The sequence below is a fragment of the Hyperolius riggenbachi genome, chromosome 1 (assembly GCF_040937935.1).
Source record: "Hyperolius riggenbachi isolate aHypRig1 chromosome 1, aHypRig1.pri, whole genome shotgun sequence".
Taxonomy (NCBI): domain Eukaryota; kingdom Metazoa; phylum Chordata; class Amphibia; order Anura; family Hyperoliidae; genus Hyperolius; species Hyperolius riggenbachi.
The window spans coordinates 134,513,333-134,539,119 of NC_090646.1; the positions used below are offsets into that span (position 1 = coordinate 134,513,333).

The 25,787-nt window shown below is 43.9% G+C and overlaps 1 protein-coding gene across 5 annotated transcripts in view; it reads right to left on the minus strand.

Annotated features, from left to right (window-relative positions):
- Positions 1 to 313: 313 nt before the first annotated feature.
- NMU (neuromedin U) overlaps positions 314 to 25,787 on the minus strand; it is a 129,892-nt gene continuing 104,418 nt past the window's right edge. For 2 of the 5 annotated variants that reach the window (XM_068268549.1, XM_068268534.1), the window contains 4 exons: positions 20,368 to 20,442; positions 15,104 to 15,157; positions 12,960 to 12,998; positions 314 to 778 (listed from right to left, as the gene is read on the minus strand). In XM_068268549.1, the coding sequence (XP_068124650.1) occupies positions 12,963 to 12,998; positions 15,104 to 15,157; positions 20,368 to 20,442 (165 nt within the window). In that variant the 3' untranslated portion in view covers positions 314 to 778; positions 12,960 to 12,962. The remainder of the gene's footprint in view (positions 779 to 12,959; positions 12,999 to 15,103; positions 15,158 to 20,367; positions 20,443 to 25,787) is intronic. The other 3 variants (XM_068268543.1, XM_068268564.1, XM_068268558.1) reach the window with 3 other exon arrangements.

A 25,787-nucleotide genomic window follows, 5' to 3' on the forward strand; every position in this document is an offset into this window, starting at 1 on the left:
CTGGGCTTTCTCTGCCAACGGTTTTGCAGCAGGAACATCATGGAAATGGCTCAGCGGAGGAGGAGAAGGGAAGCCTCTGGCGGATCCAAAGGCTTCCCTCTATTGAGGTAAGTGACCCTTTAGGGCACTTTTTTCCCTCACAGTTTGCCTGAGAAAACATGCTAAGCGCATTCACTGGGCTGTAAATTACCCAGGACACACAAAGCAACTTCAAAGGACATAACCGCCAGACTAAGCTTTGGATGTATAAAAACTTACTGAATTCCTGTAAAGTAACTTATTATCGACTGTTTGTTATCAAAATGTACCTTTATTTTGCTGCAAGAGTCATGACAACAAGGTGACAAAAACAGTTGAAGAGTTGTATTACACTGTAAGCTACGAACACATATTCACCTGCAATTTATACAAATGAAAGAACCAGTCCAATATAGAGAAGACTTTTATAAATAACTCTGTTGAGTGAATTTATTTACAGGACAAAATAGATGCATGTAGTAATCCTCCCAGCATGCACAGCTCTCCAGCTGCCCCTATCGTTCATTGTTCATTACACTGTATATTAACACACACTAGAACACTGAAAAACAATGCCATTTTTAATATGCTTTAATACAGTGATAAATTAAGCTCATTTGGCAGAATTTGCCCAAAAAATAATTTATAATAGTAGCCTTTACATTCTACAAAGAAAGATTGTTAGAAGTGTGTAGAGTATGGGGTATCCAAGCCATGGTGTAAGGTCTTCCGCATCATCTTTCTGTGTGGCTCAGTCAACCTGTAAGAAAAACAGAAGTTTTTGTACACACCACATAGTCCTTTCTGCATAACAGTTGCACAGGACATTATATTCAGGGTGAAAATGGGGGCATCTGACTACTGACTTCTCTGTATGAACAGGGACTTGGAGAACAACAGACAACAAAACCAGAGGAGAACCTATAAAAAAAAACAGATGCTTACCTAAGAAAATGGAAGGCTTTAGATCTTCCAGAGGCCTCCCATGTCATCCTACAGACCACCGCCCAGGGGCGTTGCTAGGATCCTAAGAGATCCGGGGCACTTTTTGGCACTCCAGCCAAAAAATGGGTGTGGCCCTGCACCCGAATGTGGGTGCGGTCATGGGTGGGACCAAATTTACATGAACTTAACAGCGTTCTATGTGGGACTGCCCAGCACAATGTTGAATGAAGCCCTTCTCTCCATTAATACAGAAAAAAATAAAATGCAGCATATCACAGAAATAGGCAGTGTTATGTGAACATATGGGACATGCTGGGTGCTGTGTGGTGCCATGCTGGGCGCTGTGGTACCTCTATGGGGCATACTGGGTGTTGTGGTGACCTGCTGGAAGCTGTGGTGCCTGGAGCCTCCTTAGGGAGCATGCATCATTGTGTGTGTTCTCACTGTTCCTCCCCCTGACCCCCCCCCCCCTTCCCCAGCAGAGTAGCACAGCAGGAGGAACTACTCATCTCCTCTATCCGCTCTCCTAGTCTGCAGACATCCTGTGTAGCTGACGATTCTCCCCATAGAATCTGAGAATCAGACACTAGGAGCTCTAGCCTATGATTCATTCTCAGACACTAAGGGGAGAAGCCTGGAAGAGAAGTATGCAGAATCTGGAGATCAAGCGGCCAGAGGTGAATACTGCCATCCGCTGCCTGGGGGATATCCGGAGCATGCCCAGAATAGGTCTGGGGCATGTGCCACTGATCTTTGTGGCTAGCAACGCCCCTGCTAGCGCCACTACCTGAGATCCTTTCATGACCAAGTTCCTCTTGATGCAGAAGCACGGCAGCGCCTGCTCAGTAGCATGAAGCCACTCATGAACAAGCAGCACTGTGAATGAAAAGCTCTTCTCGGATATGTTCTGGGGGTTGTCTCGTGGTAACGGTGGGGGCCAGGAGGATGTGGGACGCCTCTGCAGGATCTATAGGCTTTGCTCTTCTTATTCAGGTCTTGTACACTTCAAAGTAATCAAACAAAACCGTAATGATTTCATTTTTGTGCTTTCTATTAGGTGTTAGTGGGGTATATTCAGTAAAATACGATAACATTTGCCTGCCCAGGTAGCGCACTTACATTTACACAAATTGCAATTATTATTAATTGGTGATTAATATCTTCCCCATTTTTCCTGCCTAAAGTGCTACACTTATGAAAATCCCCAAACCCGCAAATGAATCCCTTCCCATCCCCTATCCACTTTTCACTCTTTTCTACTCTCTCTTTCTTTTCATAAGAATTCCCAGGGAATGTATTATTGGTTGTTTGTGTCAGATTTTGAGAAGCTGGAAGTTACCTAAACTCACAGGGCCCATATGCAATTCACTTTTTCTCCACAGTTTTCTCCTACATGTTATTTTCACAACTTGTTAAAAAATGCCTTTTCAAGGGAACCTTAACTGTAAAAAAAAAAAAAAAGAGTTTTACTTACCTGGGGCATCTACCAGCCCCCTGCTGATGTCTGCAATAGCTTCCTGCACCAGCAGGAATGCGTAAAAACGTACGCATGGCGGCCGGCCGACTCCCAGTTGGCAAAAACGAAACTAGCTGGCAGCGGGGGACCAGAGGAGCCATGAGTGACTGCGAGGGCACAGGATGGCTGCAGGGGGCTGGTAGATTCCCCAGGTAAGTAAAACTAATTTTTTGTTTAGAGTTAAGGTTCCCTTTAAGCCACCAGCAAGCAAAAAAATACTCAAAATAAATTTGATAGTACTTTATCACAAACCCTTACTTACGTACTTTTTCAATTGTAAAATGCTAAAAATATAGTTTAAAGAGAAGATGAAAATTATCTCATTGGAGATAACTCAGGTGAAAAAAATAATTGCATATGGGCCACAGTGTCTTAATGTTTTTAACTGCATATGCCACATTTAAAGTGGTAAAAAACTGTAAAAAATGAAAAGCTAAAGAAAAAAAAAACGCTTTAATGTGTTAGAATAATATCTACGAGACCCTGCCTTACAATCACTTTTATTTAATTGTTCAAGTGTAAAAAACATTTTATTCCTTACATTCTACATTGGTTATTTTTTGCCGTTGCCGAAAATGCTGTTATCTTAATAGTGCTGCTGATCAGATATGATTACAGTCACTGCATGGAGAAAGGAGGGTACTGGTGAAGTTTTTAAACTTCAAAGCAGGGCTGTTCCTGCTGTCTCCTGGAAAGACTATATCAGGGTGGCACTGCTTGAAGCTCCTTCCTCTGTGCGGGGACTGTAATATCTTATCAGCAGCACAATTCAGATATCAGCCTCGTCGGCAAAGACAAAAAATAACCAGTGTAAAATGTACAGTATAAAATGTTTTTTACACTTGAATATTTACAAGAAAAACTTACTAGGGGCGGTGTCTTACAGATATTACTTAAATAACAAAATAAGTGTTTGGTTTTTTTTAGATTTTCATTTTTTGGAGTTAAATACCACTTTAAATTGTACTGGCTTACAAGAGGAGTTTTCTTTGTCATCTTAGGTGCTGGAGTGGGCTGTTATTCCCACTTACACGATTGGTTGCAATCTGGATGCCTTACGTTTTATTATGTATTGAATTGTTTACTTTTTTTCTTGTCAAAACTTGAAATTGAATTTAAAAGAAACTTTAAACACAACTTGTCACCGTTAGAACATAATCTTTGCGTGGGTTCCAGACAGACGGTGGCAGCCAGTTCTCTGGTGACCAGCCCTCAATAATCAGCTGAACAGAACACCACTATCTGGCTTGATATAGACAGAGTGTCTAGGCTTTGCTGTGCGCTAATCTAAATAAGAAGCTTAAATGGCCCACTGTACTAAGCATAATGACACCCTACATCCTGGATGCAAGACACACTGCAAATTCAAAGATCAGATGCCATTGGGGACATTTTTATTAGGTTATTTTTAACCCAGCAGCACAGGCACAAGGAAAAGGACTGGGTGGTGAGTGCCGCATTGCTTAACAGTATTTTTTTTACTAAAGGGGAAAACTAACTAATTCATAATTGTTTGCAATGTATAGCGGTAGGGGAACTCTTTGTAATTTACAAATCACAGATTATAATGTCTGTCTCCTGCCTGACGGTATAAATGCAAAAAAATATAGGAAGTGGCAGAAGTACTCACACTGGCAGCAAACTTTGAGACCAATATAAACAATGCTGGTGAGCAACTAGACCCAGAGATAGTGAAGGGCCACACTTAATATTAAAGTGGTAAGAGCCATTTCCTCTTTGCTCTTAAAGCTTATTCACAGCATAACATCTACTATGACAAAAAATATATAAAAAAAAAGTAGCAGAACAGCATTCAAACAGTTAAAGTATACCAGAGATAAAAAAATAAAACAAGGTTTATACATGCTTGGGGCTTCCTCCAGCCTCATGCCCACGGATCGCTCCCACACCTCCATCCTCAGCCTTCTCCTGCTCCGGTACCGGGTCCCGTAACTTCCTCCAGTTGCGGCCAGTCTGCACAAGAGAAGTGCGCCTTCTGGAGTGAAGTGCACCCCCCCCGGAGAGATATGTAGAGAGCACACTTCCTCTTGCGCAGACTGGCTGCGATTGGAGGAAGTTACGGGACCCAGTACTGGAGCTGCAGGCAGCGGAGGACTGTGGCGTGGAAGTGATCTGTGCGCATGGGGCTGGAGGAAGCCCCAGGTATGTATAAACCTTTTTTATTTTTTTGTCTCTGGTTTTCCTTTAAACACAGCACTTTGTTTTTCATTGGTAAGCTTCTTACTTCAGTAGGCATCTTCCTTTGTCAGATACATTTAGTAAACATTAGCAAACTGCAGAAACTGAGCGGTACTGAGCTGAGAGGCTGAGAAGTGATCACCAGATAGATTTTAATATATAAATACAGCAGCTATGCAATAAAATGCAATGGCAGCTTTAAGTGCAGATAAATTGGACTTTGGGAATTTTTAATTTGCAAACAGACAATATTACCTGTGCACAAAAGCAAATATGATAATTGTATGGGTAATAAAAAGTAGGACATTTTTATTGAATGTTATGTCAGAGTTTTATCCCACTGTAACCACTCTGTGACCGCCTAACGGTGATTGGCAGCCGCAGAGTGGCTCCCCCAGGACCACCTAACGCCGATTTACAAGAGCGGTGGGTGTGGATTAGCAGGGAATGAGCGATCGTTCTCTGCAGAGACACGGAGTGTTCGCGGGTTGGCAAGCTGCTAGACAAATAAAAAAGGCACTATTTACTTGTACAGTGCTGCAATCTACTGCATCGCTGTACAGGGGACAGCTCTGTCACTGAGCTGTCCCCTCAATTGGCTCACAGGACGATCCCTCTCATAGGCTGTTACCCAGGGGTCTAGTCCTGGGAAAAGAAGTGAGTGGACTCACCTTGAAAAACACGCCAAAAATGGGCGTGGTCAAGCATGTGGGCGGGGTCACGGGTGGGGCCAAATATACATGACCTTAGCAGTGATGTAAAAGGTCTGCCGGGGAAGTTTGAGCTCTGCCGTAGTGTATCCCCCCAAAATAGATGCAATCTAACAGCATTTCACCAAAAAGACACATAATCTGGTAGAAGTTCCTCCAAAATACAGATAATATGGCAGTGGTTCCCCCAAAATAGACAATGTGGCAGCAGAAGTTCCCCCAACATACACATAATTTGGAAGCAGTTCCCCAAAATATGCGAAACCTGGCAGCGGATCACCCAAAATACACGTAACACCCAACATACATATAATCTGGCAGCAGTGGTCCCCCAAACATACACAATCTGGCAGCAGTTCCCCAAAATACGCGTAATCTGGCAGCAGACGTTCCCCTAACATACACATCATCTGGCAGCTGTTCCCCAAAATACATAACAGCGGTTCCCCCAAAATAGGCACCCCCAGCATAGGTAGCCAGGTCTATAGGTGTCCCCAGTATAAGTAGCCATGAGTATAGTAGTCCCAGTATATGTAGGCAGAGGTATATGTGCCTAGTATATGTAGCCAGGGGTATATGTGCCCAGTATATGTAGTCAGGGGTATATGTGCCCAGTATATGTAGTCAGGGGTATATGTTCCCAGTATATGTAGCCAGGGGTATATGTGCCCAGTATATGTAGCCAGGGGTATATGTGCCCAGTATATGTAGCCAGGGGTATGTGTCCCCAGTATATGTAGCCAGGGATGTATTTGTCCCCAGTATATGTAGCCAGGGGTATATATGTCCCAGTATATGTAGCCAGGGGTATATGTGCCCCAGTATATGTAGGCAGGTGTATATGTGCCTAGTATATGTAGTCAGGGGGTATATGTGCCCAGTATATGTAGTCAGGGGGTATATGTGCCCAGTATATGTAGTCAGGGGTATATGTGCCCAGTATATGTAGGCAGGGCAGGTGTATATGTCCCCAGTATATGTAGGCAGGGGTATATGTGCCCAGTATATGTAGTCAGGGGTATATGTGCCCAGTATATGTAGCCAGGGGTGTATGTGCCCAGTATATGTAGTCAGGGGGTATATGTGCCCAGTATATGTAGCCAGGGGGTATGTGTGCCCAGTATATGTAGCCAGGGGGTATATGTGCCTAGTATATGTAGCCAGGGGGTATATGTGCCCAGTATATGTAGCCAGGGGGTATATGTGCCCAGTATATGTAGCCAGATGGTATATGTGCCCAGTATATGTAGTCAGGGGGTATATGTGCCCAGTATATGTAGTCAGGGGGTATATGTGCCCAGTATATGTAGCCAGAGGTATATGTGCCCAGTATATGTAGCCAGGGGGTATATGTGCCCAGTATATGTAGCCAGGGGGTATATGTGCCCAGTATATGTAGCCAGGGGGTATTTGTGCCCAGTATATGTAGCCAGGGTTATATGTGCCCAGTATATGTAGCCAGAGGTATATGTGCCTAGTATATGTAGCCAGGGGGTATATGTGCCCAGTATATGTAGGCAGGGGTATATGTGCCCAGTATATGTAGCCAGAGGTATATGTGCCCAGTATATGTAGCCAGAGGGTATATGTGCCCAGTATATGTAGCCAGGGGTATATGTGCCCAGTATATGTAGTCAGGGGGTATATGTGCCTAGTATATGTAGTCAGGGGTATATGTCCCCAGAGTAAGTAGTCATGTGTCCCCCCAGCATGAGGGGAGCAGCGGAGTGGAAGGAGAGCTGTGAGCAGCGGTGGGGGAGGGCGGACATCTCCCCCCCCCTCCCATCACCTTGGGGCTCTCCTTCCCTTGCTCTCCCCTCCGTAATGTGCGGGCAGCCGGCAGCGGGCGGGACTTACCTCTCCTCGTTGTCGGAACACCGGATCTGCGTGCCGCAAGTCTGGTCTGGTCCAGACCAGAGCAGCGGCACGCAGATCCGGCGCCGGAACGAGGAGAGGTAAGTCCTGCCCGCTGCCGGCTGCCCGCACATTACTTTTGGAGGGGAGAGCGAGGAAAGGAGAGCCCCAAGGTGAGGGATGGGGGGGGATGTCCGCCCTCCCCCACCGCTGCTCACAGCTCTCCTTCCACTCCGCTGCTCCCCTCCACAAATGCCAGGGGTGACGGCGCCCACCCTCGGGAAATAGTACGTGGACGCCGTCCCCCCGCGTCCACGCCCCTCTCGACCCCTGCTGTTACCTATGAGAGGAGATCATGATTATTGGCTCTCCGAGGGGAGGGATGGTGGAAGTAATAATTTAAATAAAATACACATATTTACTACAAATTTAATAAGAATAAAATTAATTTAAAAAACAAAAATACAAATCACAGCAGTAATCAGATGCCACCAACAGAAAGCTTTGTCGGTGGCAAAAAAGGAGGGCAGATTGATTTGTGTGCTAAGTTGAATGGCTCTGCAGCTAGCAGTTAAAGCTGTAGAGCACTGAATTCTAAAAATCGCCTGGTCACTAGGGGGTGTAAAGGTGGCCATACACTGGCCCGATTCGCCGCCGTTTCGACAGCAGATTCGATCACTGGGATCGAATCTGCTGCCAATCGTTCGCGCTACACGCCGAATTTCGATCCTTTTCGTCCGATCCCGTCGATCGCTCCGTGCGGAAAATTAGCGTCGATCGCCCGCGGGTAGGGAGCGCGTCGCTAGCGGTGTTTGAGTACCCGACGACCGACGCAATAGAGCCGCATACATTACCTGCTCCGCCGGCACGTCTACGCCCGGTCACCGCTGCTCCGTGTTCGCGCTGGTCTCCGGCATGCTTCAGTTCCTCCAGCCCGGCAGGAAGTTTAAACAGTAGAGGGCGCTCTACTGTTTAAACTTCCTGCCGGGCAGGAAGAAGTAAAGCATGCCGGGGCCGGAGACCAGAGCGGAGACGGAGCAGCGGTGACCTGGGGACTGGAGTTGCGCCAGCGGAGCAGGTAATGTATGCGGGCAGGCACGTGCACAGGGGGGTGCTCTGGGTGCCCAGGCACCCCCCTTTTTAAAATCTTCAAAAAAAGGCCCCTCTCGCTGCGCAAAATAAGCCCCGCCCCCAGCCGCGATAAGCCCCACCCACCCGCGGGAAGCCCCACCCCCATCTGGGACACTTTCAAGTGAAGAGGCCCAGACAGGAATCCTAGTGTGGCATACTGACCTCTCCCTCCACCTAGGACCTATACTGACCTCTCTCTCCCCAGCACCCACAGTGACCTCTCCCTTCACCTAGCACCCACAGTGACCTCTCCCTTACCCAGCACCTACAGTGACCTTTCCCTCCATCTAGCACCCACAGTGACTTCTCCCTCCACCTAGCACCCACAGTGACCTCTCCCTCCCCCAGCACCCACAATGACCTCTCCCTCCACCTAGCACCCACAGTGACCTCTCCCTCCCCAGCTCTAGCAGTGATCCTGCCTACCCCAGCACCCACACTGACCTATCCCTCCCCCAGCACCTACAGTGATTTTTCCCTACCCCAGTGGATACCCTCCTGTCCCCTGCAGCACCCACAGGGACCTCCCATCCCAAAAGCAGCACCTATAGTGACCTCTCCCATTGCCAGCACCCACAGTGGCCTCTCCCAACACCCAGCATCCACTCCCTCCTCCAGTAACCACACTGACTTCTCCCAGCACCCACAGTGACCTCCCCTTCCTCCAGCACCCATACTGATCTCTTCCTTCCACAGCACCCACAGTGGCCTACCCTTCCCCCAGCACCCACACTGACCTCTACCTCCCTTAGCAGCAACTATGCCATTCATAGCAAAACCCATAGTGACCTCCCACCCCCTGCACCCAAAATGACCTCTACCTCCCGAGACCCACAGTGACCTCCCCCAAAGGACCCACAGTGACCTCCCTTTCCTCCAGCACCCATACTGACCTCTACTTTCCACAGCACACACAGTTACTTCTCCCCCCAGCACCCACAGTGACCTACCCTTCCCCCAGCACCCACAGTAACCTACCCTTCCCCCAGCACCCACAGTACCCTACCTTTCCCCAGCACCCACACTGAGCTTTACTCCCCCAGCAACCACACTGACCTCTACCTCCCCTAGCAGCAACTATGCCATTCATAGCAGTACCCACAGTGATCTCCCACCCCCTGCACCCACAGCAATCCCACCAATATTCCGCACCCACATTACACTCAACCAGTAACCCCCACTATAGCAAGCACCCAGTACTTGCACCAAGCACCCTGCACCCAGTGCTCACATCCGGCCTCAATATGGCACTTAGTACTTGCATCAAACAGCCACATGACACCCAATACCTGCACCCCTTCACCCTATAGCTGGCACCCAGTACTCACACCCACATGGCACAGTACTTGCACCCAGCCCCAACATGGCACTATTCACACCTGCACACCGCCTTCACATGGCACCCACTATCTGCACTCACATAATTAGTACTAGCACCCAAAGTACCAGCACTCAGAACCCACATGACACACAATGCCCACCAATAACTAGCACCCAGTGCAGGCATGGCACAGAGTGTTTGCACCTATGTGATACCCAGTACCTGCTCCCAACACCCACATGTTTCATCTGCAGGAGTTCCAGTTGCACTAAGCCTCCACTTGGTGCCCAGCACCCACACCAAGCACTCACATATGACATCCAGTACATGCACCCAGAACTCACAAGGGACTGAGTACCTGCAATCAACACCTACATGATGGTTGATACCCACCCATACTGCCAGAATCCACATGACACCCTGTGCCAGCACCCAGAACCCACATGACACCCAGCATCTGCCTTTAGCACCCACATGACAATAAATACCCCGCTAGCCAGCACCCATCACCCATATGTCACCATGTACTCACTCCCAGTACCCACTTGGCACTCAGTATTTGCACCTTAGACCCACATACCCCCATAATCAACACCCAGATGGCACAGTACTCACATGTCACCAACTTCCAAAGCCATTATATGCACCTAGAACCCGTCCATGGCCAGCACCCAAATAGCACCCAGTACCCATCCTTGGTCTGAACCCATATGAGACTCAGTACTCTCCCATGGCACACATCCAGACCGCACATGGCACTCACTCATGTCCAACACTCACATGGCTCCCTGCACCAATTAGCACTCACATGGCACCCACTAAGACTGCCTTATGCTTTCTGGAGACACAATTTAGCACTATTTATCAATTTCAAATTTGAGCACCACACCCTTAACCATTTCCGCCGCCCGGACGTGAAGCTCACGTCCGGGCGGCAGCTCTGTAGCGCTCCCGCGCTTGGGCGCGCTCCCGCCCGCGGTCGCGGGCGCGCCCCCGCATCCCCGCTGTGCCGCCCGGTAGCCCTGGGATCAGTGAAAGGGAACATGGTTCCCGATCACCGATCCCTTTCCCCCGCAGAAAAAACGAAGCGCTCACCTGTGAGGCTTCAGTTCTTCTGCCCGGAGAGAGTTTTGCATCGCCCTTGTACTTCCGCTTAGCAGGAAGTACAAGGACGGAAAACAAAAATTAAGGTGGCCATCTTGTGGCCAAATAGTAAAACTACAGCTACACATTTTAAACATTACAATTTACACAGATAACAACATTAAAAATTAACTGTTTATGCCCCACACCAAAATATTCCCCAAATAAAAATTTTAATGGAAAAAAAAAAATTACAATAAAAAAAAAAAAAAAAGACATAAATAGTTACCAAAGGGTCTGAACTTTTAAAATATGCATTTGAAGGGGGTATACTACAAACATTTTTTAAATTATAAGCTTGTAAATAGCGATGAACGCAAAACGGAAACAATGCACCTTTATTTCCAAATAAAATATTGTCGCCATACATTGTGATAGGGACAAAATTTAAATGGTATAATAACCGAGACATACGAGCAAATAAAATACATAGGTTTTAATTATGGTAGCGTGGATTATTTTAAAGCTATAAAGGCTGAAAACTGAGAAATAATGAATTTTTTCCATTTTTTTCTTATTAATCCTGTTAAAATGCATTTACGGTAAAGTGGCTTTTAGCAAAATTTACCACCCACAGAAAGCCTAATTAGTGGCGGAAAAAACAAGATATAGATCAATAAATTGTGATAAGTAGTGATAAAGTTATTAGCGAATGAATGGGAGGTGAAAATTGCTCCGATGCATAAGGTGAAAAATCCCTGCGGGCTGAAATGGTTAAGGATCTTCTGCACGGCCCTGCCCCTTCCTGCAGCACCCACACTGACCTCTACTTTTACCAGCACCCACCCCTTCCCCTCATAGCTGGCACCCAGTACTCACACTCCCATGACACCAAGTATCTGCACCCAGGTCTAAAATTTCACCCAGTACTTACACCTGCACACAGCTTCCACATGGCCCCCACTATCTGCCCCACGCACCCACTTAACCTGTACCCACTCCCAAAGTACCTGCATTCAAAACCCACATAATGCCCAAAGCCCACACATCGCCAGCACCCAGTACAGGCATGGCACCAAGTATTCGCACCTATGTCACATCCAGTACCTGTACCCAGCACCCACATGACATCGAGGACATGCATCCAGATCTTACATGGCACGAAGTATTTGCAACCAACACCCGCATGACACTCGATACCCAACCATAGCCAGAATCCACATGACACTCAGTACTTACACCCAGAACCCACATGGCACCCAGCATCTGCATTCAGTAGCATGACAATCAATACCCCCCTATCCAGAAACGAGGAGGGGGGGCATGCGGGAGAAGGCATTGCCAGGCCCCTTTTTTAAATTTAAGCACCCCCCACTTGAGGACCCTCTGCACGGCCCTGTATGCGGGCATGCGGGCGGGGGGAGCGGCGGCAGCACCACCACCACCACAACAGATTGTGAATGGTTTCAGGCTGAAATCGGTTCACAATCTGTTTGCAGTAAAGGTAGCCATACGATCCCTCTCTGATCAGATTCGATCAGATAGGGATCTGTCAGTTGGTCGAATCTGATGGCAAATCGACCAGTGTATGGCTACCTTTAGCCTGTGGTCCTCAAGAGGTCAAGGACACCAGGAATTCAAGGTACTTATACATTGCTATCTTGCATTATAAAATTCCAATCTCAAGGACATTCAGGCGTTGAAGATGCCTTAAGATCTGTCATGAAGGATCTTTAGCAGGCATGAGATGGATGCTGAACACACACTGGATTGGATCACGATACTCGCCCAAGGTGGATTTTATTGTCCTGTACAGCTGAGTTCAAATCAGCGTATGTACATAGATTAAGCAAGGGAGGCATAAACATTTTCACATGCTATAAATTAAGTAAAAGACTAATGAGTTTGGCTTGTATTTTGAGCTGACAATATGGTAACTTCATCTATAAGATGGGTGTCAGATGTCTGGATGGGCACATTTTCAGTGCTTACCATAGGTACTACATTCACAACTCTGCACACACATCTCATTAGCCTTCACAAGAAGTTATTCCGCTGATGATAACATGTATCTGATATTCATAAGACAAGCGAAGCTACACTGTATGTAACACGCAGCATTTCACGTCATCTGGTGGATGACTAGGATATAAAATCCCAATTAACGACAAGATGAAAATACCTCTTAACGGAATCCTGATGATCTCCTTCCGTTGCGTGGCTGAAAAACATGAGATTGGGTCAGATAAATGGAAAATATGACACGCATGTTAACTAAGCTCATATGTCATCCATATCTTCTCTAATGAGCAGATTTATATTCAGGGATTTTTAATCTGTCAAAAGTGATACCAAGGTGTGAGAAGTTGTATCTTTTCTCTGCACCCACCACCAGGCAAAGATAAATGATAAATAATAATATAGAATATTCTATGATATTACTACATATCATTAACCACTTCCAGCCACTCCATTGACATTGTAAAACAGGTGTACAGGCCTGCCCATGGCATGCTTGCACGTGAGTGCATGAGCATTTCAGCAAAATGAATGTTTATAAAATGTCCTATTTGCATTAAGGGACCACTGTACTGAAAAAAAGAAAGCAGTTAAAATATGACTGAACTGACAGGTTTTGGACTAGTCCATCTCCTTATGGGGGATTCTCAGGGTTTCCTTTGTTTTCAAAAGCATTTCCTAAGCAGCAGTTTCTAAGTCTAACTGCCAAAATAGTAAGATACCAGCCAGCCTCCCTACTCACTATTTTGGCAGTTAGACTTAGCAACTGCCGTTCAGGAAATGCTTTTGAGAACAAAGAAAACCCAGAGAATCCCTATGAGGAGATGGACTAGTCCAAAACCTGTCGGTCCTGTCAGATTTTAATTGCCTACTTTTTTCGCTGTAGTGGTCCTTTAATTACTGAAAAAATAGGATGTTTGGAAATGTCCATTTTGTATTAAGTGGTTCAACAAGTTAGGATTAAAATGCATGTAAACTACAAGAAGAAGTACATTTTTTCCCAGTGTAAAATTAGCAATTAATTACTTTCCTCCTTAGCTGCTGTCAATTATAGTAGGTAGTAGAAATCTGCCTGAACTGACAGGTTTTGGAGTAGCCCACCTTCTTTAACTTCAAAATCACCTAGCGAATGGCGGTTGTTCTGTCCAGCTGCCAAAAAAGTTTGAAGCTAGCAGGGAGGCTGGCCAGCATCTTTTTATAAAGCCTTTTCAGGGTGTGTCTTTATAAACCCTTTTCAGGGTGTGTCTTTATAAAGCCTTTTTCAGGGTGTGTCTTTATAAAGAATAAAGGCTATGAAGAGATGGACTAACCCAAAACCTGCCGGTTCTGTCAGATTTCTACTACTTACTATAAGTGACAGCAGCATAGGAGAGAAGTAATTTATGTCTCATTTTACTCTGGAAGAAATGTACTTCTTATTTGTATGTCTTTACATGTATTTTAAATTTTACATTTTTTTTGCGATAGTGGTCCATTAACCACTTCACAACTGAGGGGTTTTACCTCTTTGAGCACCAGAGCAATTTTCACCTTTCAGCGCTCCTTCCATTCATTTGTCTATAACTTTATAATTACTTATCACAATGAAATGAACTATATCTTGTTTTTTTCACCACCAATTAGGCTTTCTTTAGGTGGGACATTATGCAAAGAATTATTTTATTCTAAATGTGTTTTAATGGAAAAATAGGAAAACATGTGGGAACATTTTTTATTATTTTTCAGTTTTCGGCCTTTATAGTTTTAAAATAATGCATGCTACTATAATTAAAACCCATGAAATGTATTTGCCCATTTGTCCCGGTTATAAAAACCGTTTAAATTATGTCCCTATCACAATGTTTGGCGCCAATATTTTAATTGGAAATAAAGGTGCATTTTTTTCAGTTTTGCTTCCATCCCTAATTACAAGCCCATAGTTTGTAAAGTAACAGTGTTATACCCTCTTGACATAAATATTTAAAAAGTTCAGTCCCTAAGGTAACTATTTATGTATTTTTATTAATTGTAATTTTTCATTTTTATTTTTTTAATTACAAAAAAAAAATTGGGGACTGTGGGAGGTAAGGAGTTAATTTTTTGTGTAAAACTGATTTATTTGTATGTAAAAAATGCTTTAGGGTGTAGTTTTACTATTTGGCCACAAGATGGCAACCGTAACTTTTTGTTTAATGCGACCTGCAAGCGTCCGGAAGTACTAGGAGGCTGAGAAAGATATGTTGCATGTTTGTAGCCTATGCACCATCCTTTGTATGTACTCTCTTTTACTTCAGAAATGTATTTGTAATAAAACATTTTATTAATTACCCTGAACAAAAAGTATCCTCTGCTTAAAACTCCTCCTGGGCCCTGGACTTCCTGCTGAAACATAGGAAACAAAAACTGGGTAAGTGTTTCATCAGCTACCAAAACACAATCTGGTATTAATAGGGTTACATTTTCCCCTACAATTTGTAGACACAGCAATATTTAAAGTGAATTTAAACCTTTAGCAGAATTTAAGGACCTGATAAAATGCCTCCATATTATTAATAAACTCACTGCTTACTTGGATGCCTTCCTGGTAAACTTGGGTGGCCAGCACCCATCCTGCCGATTTTGGCACAGCTGCGCGATTTGGGCTACTGGCGTTTCAGCCGGGCGCTGCACAAATTAGTATAGCAAAAGAGTAATTTTATCCGGTGCCCAAATTCCGTGTCCACCCCAAGTTGCTACAACTCGGAGGGGGAATAGTAATCAACGCGGCCCCAATGTTTGTACAGGAGCAGGGTGAGCGGTGAGATGGCCCATGCTGCGGATAAATACATCCCCCCATCCAGCTGAGCCAGTACTTCCAGATTCAGTACTGTCCTGGGGATACCACAGTATGTCAGTAAGGCCATTCCCCTTGTTTACGGATCTATATGCAGACATCAATGCCTATAGTTATAAGCCCAGGAAGTGGTATATGGACTAATACCATAACCCCCACACTGCCACTGGGAATACAGAGAGAATGGATACGTTTGTGGCCAGTGGGTAAGAAGTTTGGCAGGCCAACTTCTAAGAAAACACAGGTTTCCTATAGGTTCTGAAGTTTTGGTGGACAAGAAAGTCTGGCTGCTGCCCCATCTAAGCTCCACCCTGACTACTCTCTAAACTAGTAGTTTAGATAGCAGTCTGTTCAATTAAATTGTATCTAAACAGGAAATGGAGCTAGATGACCCAGCCAACCTGGTACAGGTAGTGTCGGTTCAAAAACAAAATAGGGGCTGTAGCTTAGTTTTTAACCTGAACCTGTTCTTAAGTCGGATCACTGTGCCATCTCTGTCCCCTGTACCTCCTCTGTGCCTTCAGTGTCGCCCTCTGTGCCACTTCTGCCTCCAATGTGTCCCTCTGTACCACCTCTGTCCCCCTTCGTGCCTCCTTCTGTCCTACTGATGGCCATAATGTGCTCATTTCACAGAAGTCTATATAGTATAGTTTGCCGTGGGAAAATGTCATTTTAACAAAACACATTTTTCTTTCAATTCTTTTTAAAGAAAATCTGTAATGAAAAAAACTCCCCTGGGGGGTACTCACCTCGGGTGGGGGAAGCCTCCGGATCCTATTGAGGCTTCCCCCGTCCTCCTCGGTCCCACGGTGGAGGAGAAAATCCTCCCGGAGCGGCGGCGTTGTAAATATTTACCTTTTGGCTCCAGCGCAGGCACAGTATCCGCTCTTCCCACGGAGATAGGCGAAAATAGCCGATCTCCGTCGGGCCGCTCTACTGCGCAGGACCCAACGGAGATCGGCTATTTTCGCCTATCTCCGTGGGAAGAGCCTCAACAGCGCCCCCGCTAAGGACCAAAAAGGTAAATATTGCACAGGCTGTCAGATTTGTTGCCTGTGCGATACGGGGGCTGCAGCGAGACCGCCGTGGGACACAGGAGGATGGGGGAAGCCTCGATAGGGTCCAGAGGCTTCCTGTACTGAGGTGAGTACCCCTACAGGGGAACTTTTTTTCAGTACAGGTTTTCTTTAAATCAATATAATCGATATTGAGGGTGCCATATTTATTTATTTTAAACAATACCAGTTGCTTGGCTATCCTGCTGATCTTTAACTTCCCTGGCCGTATGATTATTTCTGGGATTTAGGGTCTTTTTAAAATGTTTCAGACCTTAAAATGTTGCCGTCAGTGTCTCTGCAGCAGCCCCTGCTCTCACTCACCTCCCTGAGCTCCAGCGCTGCAATTTTACCTTTGTCCTCCCAGTGGTGCTGTAACACTGTAGTGAGATCGATGACAGTGATCTCACCAGAGTGATTCAGAACTTCGGAGGACAGGAAGGCGAACATCTAACGATGTCTGGATGCCCCGGGAGGTGAGTAAAAGCGCCCGCTGCGCTCTACACTCTGCATTGAGCTCGCGGTAACTAACCACAGCTACACTTGGGATTACCGCCAGGGAGGTTAATGCATCAATAGTATCTGAATCACCCACCTGAAACAAAGCATGCAGCAAACTTGAGTCAAACATCTGATCTGCATGCTTGTACAGGGGATATGGCTAAAAGTATTAGAATCAGAGGATCATCAAGACAGCCAGGCAATTTGTATAGTTTAAAAGACAACTGATATGGCAACCTCCATATCTCTCTCACTTAAGGAGTCCTTAATTTTTCAAAAAAAAGGCAAGTTTGTAGAATGACTACAGGTACACTTAAAATACTGTGATGCATGCTATACGGCATTGTTTCCCAAACCTGTCCTCAAGTACCACCAACAGTGCATGTTCTGAGGAAATCCACAAAGGAAGTTAATCAGCTCTGCTGAGACACTAATTACTCTACCTGTGAAGGTTTGTGATTTTCTGCAAAACCCGCACTATTGGTGGGCTTTGTAGACAGAGTTGGGAAGCACTGCATAGGGCAGGGATGCCCAACCTGTCCTCAAGTACCCACAACAGTGCATGTTGTGCAGAAAACCACAAACATGCACAGGTGAGGAAATTAGTGTCTCAGCAGAGCTGATTAACTACCTCTGTGGATTTCATCCAAATGCACTGTTGGTGGTACTTGAGGGCAGGGTTGGGAAGCCCTGGCTATAAATGACCCTTTAAGCAGTGTTCAGTTATACAGAATATTTGTATTTACACTTTTTTCTTAACGTGAAAATATAAGCTTGTTGCAAAATCAGTTTTATGGAAAATGTCAGTTCATTGCAAATATGAACCCTGAGACATCCTTGTTGTTTCATGCTTTTCCACGCTTCTTTGCCATGGTGCCACCTGTTTTCAAATGAAACTCACATGGTGCCTGAACTACGTTAGGTCTACATAAACCAATGCTCCATTGTATGCCTGTTTCTGTGCTACTTTAGTATCAAGCGTCATCTGACCCAGCTGTACCTTCACCAGTTCCACCAGAAATATTGATACTGGCGGCAGCCCTAACTTAGAGCTCTGAAGTGGCATCTTTCCTTGTGTAAGCCAACAATCTTTTCTGGCTTTGATATACTAATTTTGATCACATTTGACACTGAAAATTCAAAAAAAAACAAAAAACAGTATGGTCACAGGGAATAGCTGCCAATTCCCTAAATTATAATAAACTCCCCAGCATGATCTGAATAGCAAATGTTCAACAGGATCCAAATGGATCACTTGATGAATATATCTATATGCACCTGTGAAACAAACACGCACTGTGTACATAGAGAATGAAAATGTAGCATGAGACAAAAGAGCACAAACTGAGGACAACACACAAGGAAATATATATATGTATATACAGTATATACACTGGATACACTGTGAGTAACCACTGCATGCTAGTATAAGCATTCATATGCTCAAATGCATCTTCTGAAAGGGATCACATATGCTGTGTATGCATAAGTTTGGTGTTTCCTGATTAAGGATGCTGCAATACGCAAATGTTTTCAGTAGGTGGGGCTGCAATGTATACAGTACCAACTTTCATGTCCTCCACTTCTACATGTTCAACCTGCTGCTCTGCCTCCTGATTGATTATTGCAGGCTTTACCTCCCTCCCACCTAGTAATACTCAGCCAATTATTAGGGGTTTGGAAAGCATACACCAATTACAAAATCCTAAATTTAGAATTAGTGTATGCATGTTTGAGTTTGTAGTGTTAGCAGGGGGCATAAGATTAGTTAAAGTGTACCCGAGATGACATGTGGCATGATGAGATAGACATGTGTATATATAGTGGCAAGCATACAGACACTTAAGCTGTGCTGTTTTTCTTTTTCCCTGTCTGAAAGAGTTAATATTCAGCTATGGAACTGACTGGTTTTTCTCAAGTCCGAACCCAGCTGGGCTCACTGATAACAAATTACAGCTATAAAACACATTCCCAAGCAGATAACTGGGCATTTGACTGCAAGGGAAAGATCAAAAGTTCATTTATTTTCACTCTGGGACTCTTGAGACACTGCAATTGAGCAGAGACTATAAAATATTAAATCTGATTTGTAAATGTTTAAACATAAAATAAAACCTTGAGACATCTAAAAAAAGTAGTTTTAGGAGTAGAAGAAAGACAGATCCAATTGTTTATCTCATTAGTATATTTTCATCTCGGGTTCATTTTAAGATCTATCACAGGTTAAACTTTGTGGTGCAACTGGGTATTACTAAAACCTATTGACTTTTATTTAAAGGGAACCTAAACTGTGAGGGATATGGATGTTTCCTTTTAATCAATACCAGTTGCCTGGCAGTCCTGATCCCTTTGGCTGAAGTAGTGGCTGAATCACACACCTGAAACAAGCATGCAACTAATCCAGTCTGACTTCAGTCAGAGCACCTGATCTGCATGCTTGTTCAGGGACTGTGGCTGAAAGTATTGGAAACACAGGATCAGCAGGAGAGTCAGGCAACAGGTATTACTTTCAAAGGAAAAATCCATATCCTTCTCAGTTTAGGTTCCTTTTAAGTGACTACAGAGATGAGGCGTGACATGGGAAAAGCTGTCAGAATGTGTAATGGCCAGTGACACAGCATACCTGCCAGAAATACACCATGTTCTTACTGGGAACAGGGGAAAATTGCAGCGCTATTACAAAGACTTTCCAAATTGTTGTAAAATCTTTGGCTTTTAGCACTAATGATTGCTGCTATCATGACAGGCCCAGCAAATGATAAAGCTAAAAATCAGTTGCACCTCTTGCATACATTGAGCTATGTAGGCCTATGCTTCCACTGCCTTCACAAAAGAACCCCAAATACATATTTTGTATTTTTCGGTGCTTTCTGCTGTTTGTGTAGACTTACAGTGACAACTAATCCTTTAATTACCTTCAGAATTCATTTTTTCCAAAGATTGCACACAGCTGTAAAGTAAGGCTATCAAGATGCATATAAATCTGATGATGACATTTCACCATTTTCCTAACAACTCTCATGTAGGGAAAAATAAACCAAACCCCCCTGTGTATCCTGAATGAACATAATTACAATCTCTGAATTGTATATGAAGAGTAAATAACCATCGGGTATTAAGATAACAGAATGACACCATGGATTAAATGAAACGGAAGCACGCATGGTAAACAGTGTGAAAATGCATAAAATTAGATTACGTACGTCAGGTTCGAACCTCTTCATCCTTCTGTCATGAAGCTGAGGAACGATTTGCAGCAAAGGATGCAGGACAGACGACTGAGAGGACACGAAGACAGACAAATGAACAACAAAGGACATCTGGGTACACACGGTGTCCCTTAGTTGTCACATGGACATAAAACACTGAACACATCCCGTACACATGGCCCTCCACATATATTAAACTAGAGGCAATTTTTACAAGAACCTCCACTTATCATTTCAGCTACAATATTTTTAAAAAATCATGTTCAATGGTAATACTTTCATGTTAGCTGTTCTGCTCCTCAATGGGTATGCCAATTTTTTTGCCAAAAATTGGCATTATATGTTTTACATGAATTTGTGCTCCAGTGAGTGTATTAGCAGAGCACTTATGTGTTTTTTTTCATTTTTTTTACTTGATTTGGTAATAGAGAAAAACAACCCTTTAACAGTTAATGAATGCTTCCTCTGAGATGCTATAAGAACCTGGCATCTTCTGGTGACATGGTGATACGTCAATGTTGATAATGGTGTCAGAACACCTCCTCTGCCACTACTGTATTAGCATTGACTACATCACAGGGCATTAAAATCATGTAATGCTAATATGACTCTTAAATATTTACATCCCACATGACCTATTATTAGTAGGTTGGCAATGACTGGAAGATGTTGGTGTGGAGGAGCCGGGCTTTTGAAGAGTGTGGCGCTCTACTTCTAGCAGGTAAGTAAGAATGGGGTTAATTCAATAAACTTTTCACTAGAAATTATCGCACCTTAATTATTTTTCAACTCAACTATAAGGAGAGCTAATTCATAAGATAAACAGATAAGGGGCCATATGCAATTAACTTTTTCACCTGAGTTATCTCTTAGAAGATAATTTTTATCTTCGTTTTAAACTAACTTTTCAGCATTTTACAATTGAAAAAGCACCAAAAAGTTGGCGAAACAGTACTATCAAACTTATTTTGAGTACTTTCTTGCTTGCCGGTGGCTTGAAAGGCATTTTATGACAAGTTGTGAAGATATCACCCAGGAGAAAACTCAGGAGAAAAGGTTAATTGCATATGGGCCCAGGAGGGATAAATCACAAGATGAACTGAGGAGAGATAAATCATGTGTTAAAGTCTCCCTGAATTTGGGAACAAATTATTGAATGAAGCCTATAGTGGGCTAGATTACCCTTTCCTGAGTGTCCTGACACTGCTTGTTGTCGTCCCTCCCGCTCCCTGTCCCTGGTACTCTTACCGCTGAAGCCTTCCAGAAGTTCCTCCAAGTGGCGCAAAGTGATTCTGAACTGTGCAGGTGTGAGTTTCAAACTGTGCATGCGCAATGAAAGAAAGCCCTGTTGAATGAGCGCTTGCCTTCACTGTGCAGATGCAGTTTGGAACTGCACCTGCGCAGTTCTGAATCACGCAGCTCTGCTTGGGAGAAGTTGCTGCAAAAGTATTTGACTTGGAGATCTAGTCAAATACTTAGAAGAGATGGGGCTCAAGGACAACAAGCAGCAAGAGGACACTCAGGAGAAGGTAATCTAGCCAACCATGAGCTTCATTGGGGGATGTGACTAGAGGGGACTGCAGGGAAGCCCAGAAGTGTGGGAGGGCCCTAACTACTAACCTACTAACCTTCCCTTTCTCTGACACTCCAGATCAGATGTTTTTGCGGCTAAACATGTTATGGGTGTGAAGATCCTGATGGCCACAGTTGTGTTATGACCCTTGTATGATGGACCCCCAGGCTGTGAGGGGAGGCATGGGAGGAGTCGTGAATATTAAGAAGGCCCCATCAAAGTTTTGCTGGTGGCCCCATGATTTTTAGTTACGTCCCTGGCTTCATTCATTCATTCATTCATAAGTTAAGACAGATAAGGGGTTGGTTCTCTAAACAATGGTAAAATTGCAGAAAGTACACAGCAATTTTACCGGTATTTATGAAAATAATGTACTGCATGTTGTGCACATAATGCAACTCTCATTATCTACATAATGTGCACATTGCCTCTATAACGCACATATCTTTCAGCTGGAGGACCAGAATAAAATCACCAGGCTCTGTTTGGCTAGTATTAGGTAATGTTACTAGCCAGCTTGGATGCCATTTATTTCCTTTTGTATGGAGAAAAGGAATTCACTGAAGGCTGCTATTTACTCCGTTTTTATATTTGAGCTTTAATATATTATATGCATAAGAAAATACACTGGATTGTAACTGGAATATTCTGCAAAGCAAGCTATAATAGATCATGTAAAAATGCACCTGCTATGTCCTAACAAGTAAAAAACAACCGCTGAACGCATGACATGAATCATGCTCCTATGCTTTTAGCTTAATAACTTCCTACATGTTATGTACAACAGTGCATTGAATCTAAACCTATTCATTGAAGTTCATTCAAGGTACTGTATTTACTAAAGAAGACATTTAAGGGATTTTAAAAACAACAGTGCAGATGAAAGGGATGGCTGAGCTAATAACATCCATTCTCCACTGCACATCTTCTTGGTCAATTATTTCCCGTTAAATTTCCAGAGTATGCACCACCTGTATGCGTTATCAGTTTTGCTTGCTGTTGAGTCCTATAACCTGAAAGTAAATTAAGGTAAAGGAAACACAAGGTGAAAATAAACTGATGAGATAACCAATTGTTTCTATCCTCCTTCTCCTAAAAAATGAGGGTTTTATTTTTAGATATCCTGCTGTTTTATTTTATATTTCAATCTACTTTTTATGATTTGACTGTTTCATTGTCTCTGCTAAATGACACATTCAGTGAAGTATGCCAGAGCTAAAATCTATGAACTATTGACCCATCTTATCTCTTTCCTGCTCTTAGAAGTCATTTTCTGCTAGGATAATGTTAAAGCGGATCCGAGATTAAAAACTAGCTATAACAAGTAACTTGTCTATATATCTTATCTAAATTTTAGATTTTACACAGCAAATCTAGCTGCAAACAGCATCAATAAAATATGATTATTTCTTCTTGTGATACAATGACAGCAGCCATGTTGGTTGTAGACATTACACACAGGCAAAGCTTATCTGCATCTTCAGCACTCAGCCTGTGAAAAAATACCTAATCCCCCCTTCTCCTCTCTCCTACCCTCTACCTCTGAAATCTCTGGCTAGTAATACCTCCCCCTCCTCCTGCCCAGACTGAGCTCCCATGAGCCCTTGCTACTGTCTGAAAATGCTAAGGCTCTCTAAAAAGCTGTGGGCGAGGCTTGCTTAGTTTACAGGAAATTAGAATATTAAAACAAACACAAAAAAAAGTATTTGGCTTGAGGAATGCCCTATAAACAATCTGAAAAGAACACAATTATGGAATGAGTAAAAGTTCATCTCGGATCCACTTTAAGGCTATAATTCCATATCAGTGAAGGTTACACTACAGTCTGACCTAGTCCTGACCCAGAAAGAAAGTGCCACATGCTTACCGGATGTTTAATTCTTTTAGGCAGGGAAAGAAAAAAGGAACATAGCACAGTTATTGGTGTGCTTGGCACTGTGCATACACATTTCTATCTCTTCATTTCACTTCACCTCATGCATCCTTTAAGTCCCCTGATCCAACCCTCCCACCAGTACACATCTCTTATCATCAGATGTACCACATACTCCCTCTAGCCGACATCAGTTTACAATTCCACTTGCCTTTTATGGCTTTTGACTGATCTGCAAAAACTGTACATGTCAATAGTAGAGATAATCAATGAGATGCAAATAAGTCCAACTTCCTTGCAAAAAGAATGCAAATTATGATCAGTTTGGAACTCGGCCAACTTTATTGTGCTCCCTGGGGCCCTGCAAAGTTTTTAGCGGCCATTAGTCTGTGTGCTCTCATCTCCTCAGAGACCCAGCACGTTGTTACCTAATGACATGCGCCGGGTCACTGAAAAGTTGCGGCCAGACGAGAACGAAGATGAGAGCATGTGGACTAATCGAGCAGCCTGCCCACTGGGACAGGCGAGTTGCTATGCTGCCCAAAACTTTGCAGGGGCCCCAGGGAGCACAGGTCAGAGGGATAAGTGGGAAGGCTGACAGAACTCGAGAGCCCTGGGGCAATTGCCCAGGTTTCCCTTATGGCAGCACCAGCTCTCTAGAGTGACAATAGGGATCAGTTCTATTGTGTGCGCAGAGCAGCCATAGCAGTATGACACCACAGTGGGCTTTCGAAGGGGGATAGCTGACTTTTTGTTTGGAATGAATGCACATCAGATACATACGCCGTCTCTCTCTCTCTCTCTCTCTCCCCCTCTCTCTCTCTCTCTCTCTCTCTCTATATATATATATATATATATATACACACACAGTTTGGGCAACCTTGTTAATCGTCATGATTTTCCTGTATAAATCGTTGGTTATTATGATAAAAAAATGTCAGTTAAATATATCATATAGGAGACACACACAGTGATATTTGAGAAGTAAAATGAAGTTTATTGGATTTACAGAAAGTGCGTAATAATTGTTTAAATAAAATTAGGCAGGTGCATAAATTTGGGCACTGTTGTCATTTTATTGATTCCAAAACCTTTAGGACTAATTATTGGAACTCAAATTGGCTTGGTAAGCTCAGTGACTCCTGACCTGCATACACAGGTGAATCCAACTATGAGAAAGAATATTTAAGGGGTCAGTTGTAAGTTTCCCTCCTCTTTTAATTTTCTCTGAAGAGTAGCAACATGGGGGTCTCAAAACAACTCTCAAATGACCTGAAGACAAAGATTGTTCACCATCATGGTTTAGGGGAAGGATGCAGAGGAAGCCTTTTCTCTGCCCACAGCACAAACAGAGCCGCTTGAGGGATGCTAAAGCACATTTGGACAAGCCAGCTTCATTTTGGAGTAAAATGCTGTGGACTGATGAAACTAAAATTAAGTTATTTGGGCATAACAAGGGGCATTATGCATGGAGGAAAAAGAACACTGCATTTCAAGAAAAACACCTGCCACCTACAATAAAATATGGTGGTGGTTCCATCATGCTGTGGGGCTGTGTGGCCAGTGCAGGGACTGGGAATCTTGTCAAAGTTGAGTAACGCATGGATTACACTCAGTATCAGCAGATTCTGGAGGCCAATGTCCAGGAATCAGTGACAAAGATGATGCTGCGCCGGGGCTGGATTTTTCAACAAGACACCGACCCTAAACACTGCTTAAAATCCACTAAGGCATTCATGCAGAGGAACAAGTACAATGTTCTGGAATGGCCATCTCAGTCCCCAGACCTGAATATAATTGAAAATCTGTGGTGTGAGTTAAAGAAAGATGTCCATGCTCGGAAGCCATCAAACCTGAATGAACTAGAGATGTTTTGTAAAGAGAAATGGTCCAAAATACCTTTAACCAGAATCCAGACTCATTGGACCCTACAGGAAGCGTTTAGAGGCTGTAATTTCTACAAAAGGA